At 44.9% G+C, this 15,323-nt stretch overlaps 1 protein-coding gene across 1 annotated transcript in view; it reads left to right on the top strand.

Moving 5' to 3' along the window:
• Nucleotides 1–14,758, top strand: part of skib (v-ski avian sarcoma viral oncogene homolog b) — a 39,089-nt gene extending 24,331 nt beyond the window's left edge. The window contains exons 2-7 of the mRNA XM_021609350.2: nucleotides 10,569–10,682; nucleotides 10,945–11,021; nucleotides 11,214–11,464; nucleotides 11,795–12,078; nucleotides 12,219–12,449; nucleotides 12,583–14,758. Of these exons, the coding sequence (XP_021465025.2) occupies nucleotides 10,569–10,682; nucleotides 10,945–11,021; nucleotides 11,214–11,464; nucleotides 11,795–12,078; nucleotides 12,219–12,449; nucleotides 12,583–12,753 (1,128 nt within the window). The 3' untranslated portion in view covers nucleotides 12,754–14,758. The remainder of the gene's footprint in view (nucleotides 1–10,568; nucleotides 10,683–10,944; nucleotides 11,022–11,213; nucleotides 11,465–11,794; nucleotides 12,079–12,218; nucleotides 12,450–12,582) is intronic.
• The last annotated feature ends 565 nt before the right edge of the window (nucleotides 14,759–15,323 follow it).

The following is a 15,323-nucleotide window of genomic DNA, read 5'->3' as shown; positions in this document are numbered from 1 at the left end:
TTTCTGCAATCACACAGTCCCCGTTTTAAAGCCGTCTTCATTCAGGGTCTGGGAGTGTTTGCTGCTCTTCTCTGCTTTGGGAAAAACCTGGCGTTGAAAATGGGGATTTTGTCGAGTTCTGTTTGTTAACTCAGAGTTTAGCTGTGCTCCACTGTTTTGTGGTTGCTATGGAGAAAAACACTGGCCCCAGATTCAGAAGAGTGTAATAAAATGATCCAGGAAAAAGAAATGTCCAAGTATTTTCAGGGTCATGAAGCAGACGAAGCATTACTATGAGTTGAGCGATGCTGTGGTCCGTCCACTCCCCCCACTTCCCCCCTAGCCTTCCATTTTAGAACACTCGTATTTATTTTATGGAGGCTCCGAGTCCGGGCCCTCTCACCCACATCTCTTGTAAGCAGATCTTGCCTTCCTGTTAACGGGGGGAGGAGGGAGACGAGCCAAATGTTTACGTATGGAATGTGCCATCTGAGGAACGGATGTTGTGGGTGTTTTGGTCCCCTATTTCCCTCCGAGACAATTCCTTGAGCAAGTGGAAACAAGTGAAATGCTATTTGATCTCTGTCGGATGTTACTATACACACAAAGAAGCACTGCGTTCGTCCTATTACGTTGAAGTTATCCTGCAAGTCGAGCATAAATGAGGAGGACATACACAGACTAGAAACCTTCATGTATTTTGCAAAATTGGTCAGCAATTACTTGGTAGCACACACACACACACACGCGCACACACGCACACACACACGCACACACGCACACACACGCGCACACACACACACACACACACACACACACACACACACACATACACACACACACACACACACACACACACACACACACATACACACACACACACACACACACACACACACACACACACACACATATAAACCCAGTGATTTTGAAGTAGTATTTTTTTCCTGGCACTCAGCCTCACAGCCACATGCTGGGGCTCCTTAGTTCTCTAAGTGGAGACCTTCACATTTAGAATGTTTCCTGTCATTCTGCATGGGGCCATTAGCACCCCTTCCACACTTTTGTTTGTTTTCTCGAAACAGTGATTAAGAGGTTATACTCAGAAGAACAGAATAATTCATCAATTCCGATCCTGTTTTCCAAGTCCCCCCCTCACATCTCTGTCTCCAATCACACAAATACAGCCCCATCGTCTAAAGTCACAACATTAGAGACTAAGAACTCATTGGAGTGCATTAGAGCAGGGAATTGTCAGGGACCTCACAAAAGTATATGATCGCAATACTTCTGGGCTGATACGATATGTATTGTGATTATCACGATTCTGTATGTATTGCGGTGTAATACTGTTATTTTTATTGCGATTCGATGTTCCTAACATAATTCTCACTATATGGCTGCGGCAGAGAGACGAGAGAGTCATGAGAAGACGAGTTTTGATCGGACATGGAAATAAAAGTGCTTTAAACAAATTGTTTCCCTATTTAAAAAGACGACGGAGAACAAGATATGAAGGACAAATACTGGAGTTTTGGTGCAGGTACAGCCAACTAGCGCAGAAAATAATATTGCGATATTGTCGATACGATACATATCGTCAAAAATAATTAACCGATATGTAACTATCTATTTTTTCCACCATCACTAGAGTGTACTGTATATCGTGTATTTGGACCTGTTGGGGAGCCGACACTGGAACAGAACAGCCTGAATGGCTTCTATAAATTTCAATAAGATGTATCACCTTGGTTCAGCCAATCACCTCAATACCAGTTCCCAGTGCAGACACTGTCAGTGAAATGACATCATATGAGACACTGAGCAGTGACGCTAACTTCACCCCACCCTCATACACGTTTCTTTTATGACCTCCTCTACCCGTCCCCCCGTCCCGTCCCCTCAAACCTCTTAACCTCTTTCTGGCATTCATCCCCTTTTTCATCCTCCCAAATAAACCTGCCACCTGCCTAGCTCCCCATTGGCCTGCCAGGGACCATGTGGTCATGAGGCTCAGCTTACCAGCTCAGGCCAAACCTCAAGTCAGCTGCCCCAGTACTGTTCTCTCTACCTTCTCTAACGCATGTTTCACCACTGTTTACTATTTGTATTTTGTTGATTTCATTTGTTGGCCAATTCTAATCCAGGCATTTGATGAATTACAGCTACTTGCTAGATGACAGTAACAACGATGATTTACTATAAAATGGCATAGCACATTTTGAACATCTAATAGATTGCACCAGCAGCCAGTTGGCCAATTGCAAGAGCTATCTGTGCAGAGTGCTCTGGAGTCTACTCTCTAGACTAGACTGATCGATGGGCGGCTGGGTGGGGAGACAGCCAGATTATGGCAGGATAAATAGAGACTGAGGGTAGGGCACAAGCAATCCTTCAGACTTTTCCCAGACACAATGGATTCTGGGAAGCAGGTTGCTTCCCATGTTGACTTTTTGTCCGCGCATAACATTCACAGCGGGGACTTGACACAAGAGGGATGAATTCGGTAAGACAAATTCGACATAAGAGGCACACTCGCCATGTAACGCCTCCGTCCGTTTCCTGTTGTCGTCAGAGTGAGTTTTAGTTCATTTTGAGTGAGTGCAGAACCCATCACCTCAGTCCAACAGCCAGATGATGTCAGACAGGGGTGCCACTATCACACTTAACTCTGTGCCTGTCCATTTGGCCTGTCAATCACTCAGACAATCCCTACTAAGTAGCAGTCTCCCTATCATCAATCATCCAGCCCTCCACTTGAAACACTGTACTACAGTACAGTGTGTAACCAGTGTAGCCTTTCTGTTTGGTGGAGTTCTAACTCCCTAATGGAATTGCCTGGTGCCTGGTATGTGATATAATGGTCTGTGTATTCAGAGCAGTAACTATTTGGGTTGCGGAGAGGTTAGTCAGCAGGGTGTCCTCCCACTCTGCCTAGAGTGGGTGAAAACACGCTTCGGTGGTGAAATGTCTCTTCCTTATGTTTTAAAATACAGTTTACCAAGGCAAATATGATTCTTTGCGTTCTGAATCGTTCGGTGGGGTCTTTCCCTAACATATCGTTAAACATTACGTCCGAGAAGTTTGATTTCGTAAGCTAACACATCCGGTAATACGCGACGAGTTCTGGTGAGAGAGTGGCGACCGCTTTCTCGCAGCGACTTTCGAGGGTTTGACATGTTGGTGGCGGTCGTCTGCAGAGTTGTTTCGGCAGGTCGCAAAAAGTCAAATGAACATATTATTATTATTATCACAGAGATACGCTTGTTTTTGTGAGGAATCGTCGAAAAAGAAAAGATTTCGCATTCATATGAAAGGCCGTATCCTAAAATATGAAAATGCTACATGTCATGTTTTATGTCCTCCGGATTCGAGAAGAAAGATGACGAGTTCAACAGTAAATTAGCCTTAATCTTAATCATAATCTTCGCATAGTATCCAGCCTAGTTGACGCAATGCTATTTTCCCGATTTTTGACCAGGTGTAATTATTTACCCTAGTTTTGGACATCCTACAAGGGTAAAAACACCAATAACTCTTGAACGGATTATGATAGAGACATGAGGTTTGGGCCATTGGTTTTCTTAGAGGAATATTTATTTTACCCATTGGTAAAAAAAACAAAAACAATATGCGTTTTTTGATTGGTTATCCAGTGATATTTTAATCGTGTTGATATTAGTACTAATCTGTAGGATTCAAATGTAGGCAGTCCAACACTGGATTTACTGTCTCGTGATGGTGGCAGTGTGCTTACTGCTGCTACAGTCTTTCATGTTGAATGGCCAGATTGACTAATCTGTGGAAATTCAGGTTCTCAGGCAGGACACGTTAGGGGATGGGAGGGATGATGGGTTCTTTATGTGCGTCATTTAGCCTAGTTCCTCTCTGGAACTGGGTGGAATTATTATCACCAATGGAAAAGATATTGCTCTGACTGAACGTGCGTTATTGTCATAGGTAGAAGAGCTCACTAATCTGGACTGCTAATCATATGCATCAAATACAATTTGATATATTGGACTGATGTTAATAATCATCTGCAAAGTAGGTGTAAATGTGCCAGTAGCGCTTTAAGAAATCGATGTTCGTGCATAGTATGGGTTGAATCCTCACACAATCCTAACAACATTGCATCGTTGTTGTCACGTCTTTCTTCTGTTGAAGGAGAGGCGGACCAAAACGCAGCGTGGTTATTGTGAAAAACCGAAAACAGCCCTATCTGGTGTAACAAAGACAGGAACAATCACCCACAAAACCCAACACCAAACAGGCTACCTAAATATGGCTCCCAATCAGAGACAATGACTAACACCTGCCTCTGATTGAGAACCATATCAGGCCCAAACACAGAAACAGACAAACAAGACATCCAACATAGAATGCCCACTCAGATCACACCCTGACCAAACAAAACATAGAACATACAAAGCAAACTATGGTCAGGGTGTGACAGTTGTCAGTAGGTCTGCATTGACTGTGTGCATTTTTGCCCTATGAGAGCATTAATGGCGCATTATAAAGGAATGTTATAAAGGGTTAGTCATCTTTCTTCCTCTCATTAACCAACCAGCATCCCCTTTGGCTTCCTGGTTAGCACTGCAGCTGTTCCTGCATTGTAAGTGAACTAAATGTGAATAGAAGCATAAGCGTGTGTGTGTGTGTGTCCGTGCTCTCAGTTGCACACAAACACGGTACTGTATGTTCTAGCACATCAAACCAATAGTGTACTGTTTAGTTTTCCAATGCAACAGACACAGTCCATATGGACTGCTCCGAACAGGCATTCTGGGAATTTGACACTATGTCTGTCTAAATATACACCACTCACAGAACACGTTTCATGTCCAAAGATATCTGGGACTCAGAACCATACCAAACATGCTCATACGAATAACATGTCATCTGTGAGGATATCTTTGTCAGGTCATTTTTAGCCATGTTTGGATAAGGCCTACAGCACTTGGAATTATAAACCAGCCCGCTTCCTTTAGTGAAATCCCTCTGTTTTATCCAGGAGGCCAGCTGTTTTCGCCATAATGAGAAAGCGGGTACAGACACGTGATGTTGTTTTGGTTGCTATATTTGAGCTGAATTGGATTTGCTTCCTCCTAGTTACACTGTCTGTTGCCTGCCTGGGACATTAGAGGAGTCCACTGTTGTCCGGCTCATTCCTGATCTCCATGGAAATGTGATGTATGAATGTATTTGGATGTAAGAGCAATGGTTCTCTCTACTTCTCTCAGTGGTTGTGTCAGCGTGACCCCCCCCCCCCCCCCCCCCCCTTCTATTGTTTTTACATTTATGTAGTTCAGTCCTTGAGCTGTTCTTGTCTATTCATGTTCTGTATTATGTCATGTGTTGCGTGGAACCCAGGACCCCTAATGGGGATCCTAATAAAATGCTGAAGTCTTGACTGGTTCCTCTGTTTCTAGACCTAGACACTCGGCAGCGTTGATGGGTCCACTGCAGCTCACGTTGTGTGGAAGGGCGGGGCGATGTGATGGAACCTTTCGTCCTCCAACTTGGCTCTACGTGTCAGACTTGCTGCTGCCGGATACAGTAGGTCAGATATGTACTGGACAGAGCAGGTCTCGGGCTGTCCCGTCTGCAGCTCCGACCTATCTGAGTCTCAGATCCCCATAGACAATTAGGACAAACAAATCCAGGTCGCTTTGCTGCCGGGCTGTTCTCTGCTCACGACAGCCCCTATCCCTTTCTGCGTGTCTTTATGGCATGTCGACGGCGTGGCCACGTCGCATGTCACAGCGTTACCATCCTTTTGCAGCTCAGGCTACCTTCTCCCAGGATACCCTATTGTCGTCACGCTTCGATAGCCGCGTCACCCCGACACACTTTAGCTCAGACGGTGTGAATCAGGAAGGGAAGTAGCCTAGACATTTGGAGAATGGTAACGGAGGATTCGGAAGTCTAGAGACTCAGAGGTTTGGTAGCATGGTGCATTGTATTTAGGTGTGGTGCATATGCACATGTAAGCCTGACACCAATCAGCTCATCGCAGCCCAGCTGTCATTTAGGAGGTGTGTCCACCAGTCTTAACCTGAATCATGTGACTGTCCTTTCCTACACACAGATACCATGAGCACTGAATAGAGGCCTATAGACTATCCCCCGGACATCCCAGCCCACCCAGGCCCTGCCTCAGACCTCTCTGCCAGAGAGGAAAGGGCGATGCGGGAGGTTCCATTCTCGCCAAAATCTGTCCAAAATAAACCCAATGCGTTTCTATGGTCTTATTTTGGACGTGAGCTTGTCGCCTGCCTTCACCCGCCTTTGGGACAACGACTCCAGGGTGGACATGTGAGCATGTGGATATTATAATAGAGATCTCGGCTTCTGCCCGCTCTCATACGTCCCACTAAGGCTGTTTCCCGGGTGAGCTCTGCCAGTTGGTGTGCCCTTGAGCGAGGCAGAGCCCTTCTAAGCACACTCAGATCTAGGGATTACAGTGAGGGGTTTAGTAGGGGGAAAGGAGTCTGAAATGTGAAACTGTTGTGGTCTTGTTGCTGTGTATTTAATGCCATGCAATCATGCAGCATGCTGTGGTATTGTGTGACGGAAGCCCGGGGAAGTTCAGCTGGGGAACTATTTTTGGCCGTTTCTGAGTGCACTCCTGTGTTTTGTTTTTAGATCACTCCATTTGAGATTTTAGTTTGTGCTTCGGCAAATGCTAAAGGATTAGACGTTTTAGCACTGCTTTCACAGCCAATAGCGTGACAGACATGACACATTCAAACAACGAGCAGCTGGGGCCGATTCAATTAAATTGATCCTGCCCACGTTGTACTTTAAATTTAACCTCGATATGCAGTGCATTCACAAAGTATTCAGACCCCTTGACTTTTTCTAAATTGTGTTACATTACAGCCTTATTCTAAAATGTATCAAATACATTTTTTCCCCTCATCAATCTACACACAATACCCCATAATGACAAAGTGAAAACAGGTTTTTATAATTTTTTGCAAAAAAATACTTTATTTACATAACTATTCAGAGCCTTTTGGAGCTCAGGTGCTTCCTGTTTCCATTGGTCATCCTTGAGATGTTTCTACAACTTGACTGGAGTCCACCTGTGGTAAATTCAATTGATTGGACATGAATTGGAAATGTACACACCTTTGCCAAAAGGCACCTAAAGGACTCTCAGATCGTGAGAAACAAGATTCGCTGGTCTGATGAAACCAAGATTGAACTTTTTGGCCTGAATGCCAAGCATCACATCTGGAGGAAACCTGGCACCATCCCTACGGTGACGCATGGTGGTGGCAACATCATGCTGTGGGGATGTTTTTCAGCGGAAGGGACTGGGAGACTAGTCAGGATCGAGGGAAAGATGAACGGAGAAAAGTAGAGAGAGATCCTTGATGACAATCTGCTTCAGAGCGCTCAGGACCTCAGACTGGAGAGAAGGTTCACCTTCCAACAGGACAATGACCCTTTGCACACAGCCAAGACAACGCAGGAGTGGCTTCATGACAAGTTATTGAATGTCCTTGAGTGGCCCAGCCAGAGCCTGGACCTGAACTCGATCGAACATCTCTGGAGAGACCTGAAAATAACTGTGCAGCGACGCTCTCCATCCAACCTGACAGAGCTTGAGAGGATCCGCAGAGAAGAATGGGAGAAACTCCCCAAATACTGGTGTGCCAAGCTTGTAGCGTCATACTCAAGAAGACTTGAGGCTGTAATCGTGCCAAAGATGCTTCAACAAAGTACTGAGTAAAAGGTCTGAATACTTATGTAAATGTGATATTTCAGTGTTTTATTTATTTATTTCATCCATTTTAGAAGAAGGCTGTAACGTAACAACATTTGGGAAAATGTTAATGGGTCTGAATGCTTTCCGAAGGCATTGTATATTTGTGTTTCCGAAAGCATTTTGCAGTTCTCACCCAGCAGTTTGCATTTTACTATAATACTCATTTGTTGATTGGGCCTGTAGTTGGATCAATAAACTCAGTCAATCAGTCATTGCTTATCAGATCCATGTCAAATGAAGTAAAACAGCATTCCCGTCTTCTATCACGCTCCAATTGGCATCTATTGGCGAACGACCATTCTCACTGTCAGATAGTCCACTTGGAATGCATGGTGTTTATGTGTCTGTTGACAGTTCTAGTGGTGTTAGGACGATTTGCCATGTGGATATTTGCTCATCACTGTATTACCACACTATTATAGGACCGTTGTTTCCAGACAAAGCAGGTCTGCACTGTTAGCTCCTGTTTAGCCTACGGGTTTACTTTGAAATGGTCCCCCCTTTATGGCTCCTCAAAGAAATGTCCTACAATAGCGAGTTGAAAAGGACATTGCTTGAATGGACTCTTTAAGAGGAGGCTGTACTTGGCCTTCAAGTACACATTCCTCCAGCTCAGTGCTTCCTCTGTGGTCCCGCTCCCCCCCACAGCCCGCCCCCTCCCTTGCACTCACCACTCCGTTCCCCGTTCCCACAGGGGCCCTGGCCAAAGCAAACTCCTGCGAGGAAGTCTCCCCCTCCCTTTTTCTCTACCTCCCTCTTTCCCTCCTCTCTCTCTCTCCCTTCACTCACTCACTCCATCCTCAGAGGGGCCATGTCGGGTAGTTTGGGCTAGGATTGCAGTGAGGGTAATGCAGTCATGGCATGTGGTGTGCATCCAGGAGGAGGCTGTTGATGTCTCTGATGCTGTGTCTGTGTGGCCTTGTTATGGCTGTGATGTGGTGCTGAGTAAAGCCCGTGTGGCTCCTCTCCTGTGAGATCAGTGTCAGATTTAGCCAGCAGGTCCCCTGTGGTGTCTGGGAGGGTCTGTTTTCTAACTCTGTTATGTCTGGGGCTCCACGTTTTCCTGGAGCTGCAAACCTCAGGGTAGAAATAGTACCAGACAGACAGACTTTGTTGGGAAAACAACAGCCATGGCAGTAATTACAGACTCCGGGTTTCGACCACTCTCCGCTTTTTTCCCCGAAAAACTCTGGCCTTGAGTGAGACAGGTGAGGGTTCGAGTCATCGTGGAGTCAGCTGGAGGTCGGGGTTAAATGTCCCGAGCACTAACCTCGCAGTCTGCTGCCTAACTGTGTGTGTGTCTGTTTGTGTGTGTGTGGTTAGACACTTAGAGAGGAGACAGACGTTTGAGTCAGGGAGGGAGACATGAGAGGAGTGTCCAGACAACCACAGTCATGCCCTCTGCACTTGGGCCTTGTATGATTGTAGCTTTGTGGGCCAGAGGCGCAGCCGAAATGACAAGGTTGCGTGGCATGTTTTAGTCTGAGCGCCATCGTACGGTAGACCGAGGCTGGCAGTGCAGTGTGAGACCTGACTGACTGACACCTCCCCCTTGTGATACATTGCCAGAACCACACACTGCTTCTAAGCTAATTAGAACCGTGAGACAGGGTTCATTTACACCAAAGGTGTCAGTCAGTACCAAAGGCAATTTATCTTTCTCCCCTCAACATTATTACCATGTCAAGTGGTACACCTTTCAAAAGGATATAGTGGAGTATATTTTCCATTCAGTCTAGTAAATACTTTTGTGTTAATTTTGTGAGGCGGCAGGTGGCCTAGCGGTTAACAGTGTTGGGCCAGTAACCGAAAGGTCGCCGGTTCGAATCCCCGAGCCGAATAAGTGAGTAATCTGCCGACGTGCCCTTGAGCACGTAACCCTTAGCCGCTCTGAATAAGAGCATCTGCGAAATGACTCAAATGTAAATGATACATCCACAGTATATTCAGTCATGATTTCAATGGAAACATCCATTGAAAAGAGGACTCTTTGAGGGAGAATGTCATGGTAGTGAGATAAGTAAGATAACACACAGGTCCGGGCAGGCCTCTCCCACTTCCTAGGTAAACATATCCGCATCCTGACAAGTGCAGACCTGAGGCCAGTGGCTAGATTACTCTGTCTCACCACTGAAGCCAAAAGAGCCGCACACACCGTCACTTCCTGGATCACTGTTACACGGCCAAACCCGCTGCAGCCGTGAAGCTCAGGGAGAAAGAGGGGAAAAGGAGAGCGAGACGTTTGGGTTAGCTCGTCGTGTCTTCATCTGAAAACGTATGCACTCGCTCTGGATAAGAGCATCTGCTAACGTGATCTTGCTCGGCGAAGTGAGTTGGGTGAAACATTGCGTGACTCTATGATCAGAGCCGCAGGTAGAGTGGCACCGGCTTCACTCCAGTTGTCCATCAGGTTACAGAAAAACACTATTCTCTCCCACACAGAACAGAGAGTAGCTCCCCTGCACCTGCTGGCGCCTCCCGTACTCAACCCCAGAGCCCCCAGCTCACAGCCAGACCTCACCCTGATAGAAACGTCTACCGTTCCCCCCCTCACACACGGGATTAGGGCCGCTAGCTGATTCTGTATGGATGAGACTATTTGGACACATGGATGTTTCTCTGAAATACACCTCAAGTTGAATGATGCCAACTACAGTATCGAACACCTCTGAAGGGGACGTTGTGTCGCGACATTTGAACTATCGATCTACGACTTGTGCAGTACAAGCGTGTTTCGGACTACTCCGGTAGATGAAGACGGTGATCATAATAGTCTCTTCCATATCTCTTTCTCTTCTCTCTTTAGCCGTACAGCCCAGTTCCAGCCAAGAAGTTCAAACTGGAGAAAATACACTCTCCATCTGCTGACAAAGAGAAGCAACCCGATTGGCTACAATCTCTATCAAAGTCAGGGAACAAGGTTTGTAGCTCATGTTCTCTCTTGATTTGGGATAAATGTGATTTGCTGTAAGGTTAAGGGTCAGGGCCATCCTACACAGAGAGTCCTTGTTACCTTACCTCATCCATATGAGCCCTGTAATTCAGTCAGTTAATTACGTTGTCGATAGTCTCTTTATCAACCAGTCTACATTATGATCGCACTGTACCTTTCCAATGATGATTTTTTTTTAATTCCCTGTTTCAGAACTGTGTTATAATGTCAGAATCCTATCTGTTTCCAGGATCTGAAACCGGTCCAGCTGAAACAGAGGCCGTCAGCCTTCCGCCCCTGGTCCCCCAGAAGTACATCTGCCGAGAGGTGAGTCAGAGACAGTCATGCTGTCATGGTTTCTCTCATCCTTTTCACCACACCACGGTGGCGGACTGTCAGCCTTATAACACATTGAGGTAGCATTCCTAAGGAATTATCGCATAGCAATGACCGATAACCACGTTTTTAACCCGTTGCTATGATATTGTTGAACTAACTCGTATTTTCTTATCATAACAGATCAAACCACAAAAATGTGGACACGTCTGTGGTGCCCAATGTGGCCCCAGCTCCGTTGGCCAACCAGAGAGAGGAGCAGACCCCAGTGGGCCACAGCCAGGCTCCAGGCAGGGGAGACCAGCACATCAGCTCTGGACCAGCATCACAGTGTGGAGACTCACAGCCTGGGCCCAGACTTGTTCACATCAACACATACACAGGCAACGGCTTGGAGGAAATGGAGACTGACGTGGAGATTGAGGTGGATGACTGTGAGTATGACACACTGTTGTTCAGACATTCTGTAAGAGAAATAGGGCACTAGGACACACTCCAATACTCAAGGACAGGCAACCTAACCCGAGCTAATACGGCAGCAAGACTTTCTGTGGAAATGAGAGTCTTTACCATACTGGAAGTGGGCTATGGTTAGTTTGCCTGGTCCCTGTGAGAGGGTGCCATCTAGTGGCTGGTCTGTGCAGCACAGAGCACACAGGGCAGTCTCAAGTCAGAAGATATTACTCAGCAGCAGATGTTACTGCTGTTCCAATACCTTTAGGCTTCACCCTATAAACATATTGTTTTATTTTTCTGTCTTTCAGACCCACCATCGGTCCCCTCCTTGGCATCCCCCCCATCTGCCTGCTCCAGTATGTCCTGGACCCTGACCCCCCAGACCACAATGAGGCCCCTGGAGGGCCCAGTCCGGCTGGTATTACCAGGGGCACCTTCATGCCCAGAGCTGGACACACTGAGACAGACCCTGTATGGAGGTCTTGACTCCAAGGAGGCCAGGGAGAAGTTCCTGCAGGAGATTGTTAAGATGAGAGTGAAGCAGGAGGAGAAGCTGGGGGCAGCGCTGCAGGCCAAACGCAGCCTTCAGCAGGTAAACCTCCCACTCAAGATCTAAAATGGCCGCCTTTTGGCACAACATTTTTAACCGTTTCTCCACGTGTACAATGTGTATTTTGTGACACAATCTTCAGGACACAGCAGAATATTAACATTTATGTTTTCCACCCACAGGAGTTGGATTTTGTGAGGGTGTCCAAGAAAGGGCGTCTTCGAGAGGCCATCGAGGCCAAGCGCAACCTGAGGAAAGAGATAGAACGCCTGAGCATGGAGTGGGACAGGAAGATGAGGGAGGCGGACGAGTCCCGTGGCCATCTGAAAAGAGAGCTGGAGAGAGAGAGACAGACACGAGTCTGCGACAAAGGCTGTGAGGCTGAACGCCTGCGAGCCAAATACTCCACACAGGTAGGACCAAGATCCTTCTGATATAGCCTGCACACATAGGTTATCATACAGAAGGAATCACACACACATACCTCATCAAGAATAGTTGAGTCACATCATGTGCTTCCTGACCGACGTGTACCTTCCTTTCCAGATTGAGGAGCTGCAGGTTCAGCTGCAGCAGGCGGAGGCGGACCGAGAGCAGCTGAGAGAGGAGCTACAGCAGGAGAGGGAGGCGCGGCAGAGCCTGGAGAGGGTGGTCAAGGACCTGCAGGCTCAGCTGGGAGACCGACAGGACAACGCCAGGAAACCCCCAACACACTAACGCAGAGACACAGAGACAGACACAACATCCCGCTGGATCCTAAAGATGCGCGCGCGAGACAGTGTGTGGCCGGAACTAGAGACCTAACGCAAGAGGGAGGATACAGAATGCACTGCGCCCTCTTGTTTAAGGAAACGAAATTCACCAAATTGAAAGATGTTTGTGGGAGACAAAAGACGAGAGGTTTTCATAGAATGAAAAAAATGCATCTTCCGGTTACTGATATGATAGAAATGGACGTTAATTGTAATAATATATGACCTTTATAAAATGGAACTGGACAGAAGCATGAATTCACATTGTTGTACAGCCTACAGAAGATAAGAAAGAAAGTCTATGGAAGACACCTCACAAGTGACTTTATAGAGCCCTCAGTCAGATCCCTGAAGCTGTTCAAGGATTTTATTTTGGTATAAGCTATTTAAAATGTACGAATATAGCTACATAGCGTTACTTGAATATATAGGGAAAAGAGAAGTGATTGTTTTCATGAAATGACAGTAGCAGGTGTAACTCCTGCTAGTGCCACGGAATGTCGGTACACTTTAAGGTATTACAAAGCCACTGGAAACAACGGACACCAGTATACCACTATTGACTTTTTTTTTTTTTCTTCAATCAGTCAGTTTGCTTAATAATTCAAATGTTTTCTCTCTTCTTTTTTTTCCGAGGATGTACAGGACATGTTGCGTCAGCAGCACTGCTATCCTTCAGGCAACGCTCACATACGTACATATTTACACATTCACGTACGAACGTATACATGTATGCGCCAGCTCCTCTACCGTGTGTATTTGTGTTCATGTATTTGAAGCCTGAAGTATTTGGGGATTGTGTGGCCTGGAATCAGTTCCACGCACCTTTTGTTCTCATCTTAAATCTTTTATGAAAGTGCTACTTTTGAACCATTCTTATTCCTTACACTTTAATTAGTCTTTTTGAAAATAGTTTTTTTGAGATACAGTATATTGTGTATGAAACCAAACTATGTGACAAATGTTTAAATGTGCTTGCCCGTGCTAGAATGGAGTTCTGCCCGGTAAATCTAATGTTACCCACATAAAACACCTTTGATATAGCTTTCTCTTTGGTGAATTGAGGTGTTTCTGATTTTGTATCGAGTACTGTAAAATAATTTGTATTCCGAAATCATTTGCTGCTTGTCAACTATAAGCATACATTTTTAGTCACTGGTTTTCGGGCTCTTTGAAAAAGCAACATGCGCAGTTTCAATGAACAACATTTCTACATATATATACAAAATATGGATATATATTTTTGTACTTTACGAAAAGGAATTGCACTTTTTAAAAAGAAGATTTGCATTGTGCATTTAACTCCCTCACGTTTTTCAACTCCCAAATGAACATGAACATAGAACACTTTCATTCAACGAACTCTTATGTAAATACAACGTTCAAGGATGATATTGCAAATAAGATATTTGTCAATAAGTTTGCTTGCTTCACACTTAAATTGCATACGAATATTATTTTGGCTCTTACTTGAAACCAATAGAAACTCTATATTTGAAATGTTATTATTATAGTTTCATTATTGTTTCCCTTCGATATCATCTGAAATCAATGGGCATTTAATGGAATGGAATTATGGTTATCTTATTTGATGTATTGTACGGTGTCTCCCAAAACCCAGACCAAAATTTTTTACCTGAAGACGATATCTCACCATCAACCGATTTATCCGACTTATCAGACAATGCTAAAGCTCCTATTAGGATAAATATGACCCCTTCTTTGGGTTTCATTCCTAGGTGCCCTCTTATGTCTTGTAGAAGACAATACTTGTATGTCTTATGTGTCAGTTACTTTTATTCTCTCCCACTGAATACCTGTTGGGTACAATGTACTAGCAATATACATTGTGTTGATGCTCTTTATTGTAGTTTTGGTTTGGAAGTGGGGTTTGTTTTTGCCGCTTGTTTCAATGTTTCTTTTTTCTTTGGAAAAACTGTATAATAGCCATTAAAATCAAATCAACCATATTCATGAGTGTGTTTTATATTTTATTACAGTCAATGAGTTACACAAAGTGTAACACTGTTATCACCTTTCCAGTTGTATTAGTTGTGTGTACAGTGCCTTCAGCAAGTATTCATATCCCTTGACGTATTCCACATTGTCGTTTTTCAGCCTGAATTCAAATGAATTCAAAATATACACAGTAGCAGTCAAAAGTTTGGACACACCTACTCATTCAAGGGTTTTTCTTTACATTTGACTATTTTCTACATTCTAGAATAGTAGTGAAGACATCACAACAACGAAATACAGTTGAAGTCGCGAGTTTACATAGTGAAGACATATGCAATGATGTCGTAACCCAAAAAAGTTTTCAGCAAATCAAAATATATTTTCTATTTGAGATTCTTCAATATAGCCACCCTTTGCCTTGATGACAGCTTTGCAGACTGTTGGCATTCTCTCAACCAGCTTCATGATGTAGTCACCTGGATTTCAATTAACAGGTGTGCCTTGTTAAAAGTTCATTTGTGGAATTTAATTTCTTAATGCGTTTGAGCCAATCAGTTGTGTTGTGACAAGGTAGCG

The sequence above is a fragment of the Oncorhynchus mykiss genome, chromosome 7, assembly GCF_013265735.2.
Source record: "Oncorhynchus mykiss isolate Arlee chromosome 7, USDA_OmykA_1.1, whole genome shotgun sequence".
Lineage (NCBI taxonomy): Eukaryota > Metazoa > Chordata > Actinopteri > Salmoniformes > Salmonidae > Oncorhynchus > Oncorhynchus mykiss.
Note: the sequence above shows the minus strand (reverse complement) of the source record. Positions and strands in the feature narration are given on the sequence as shown.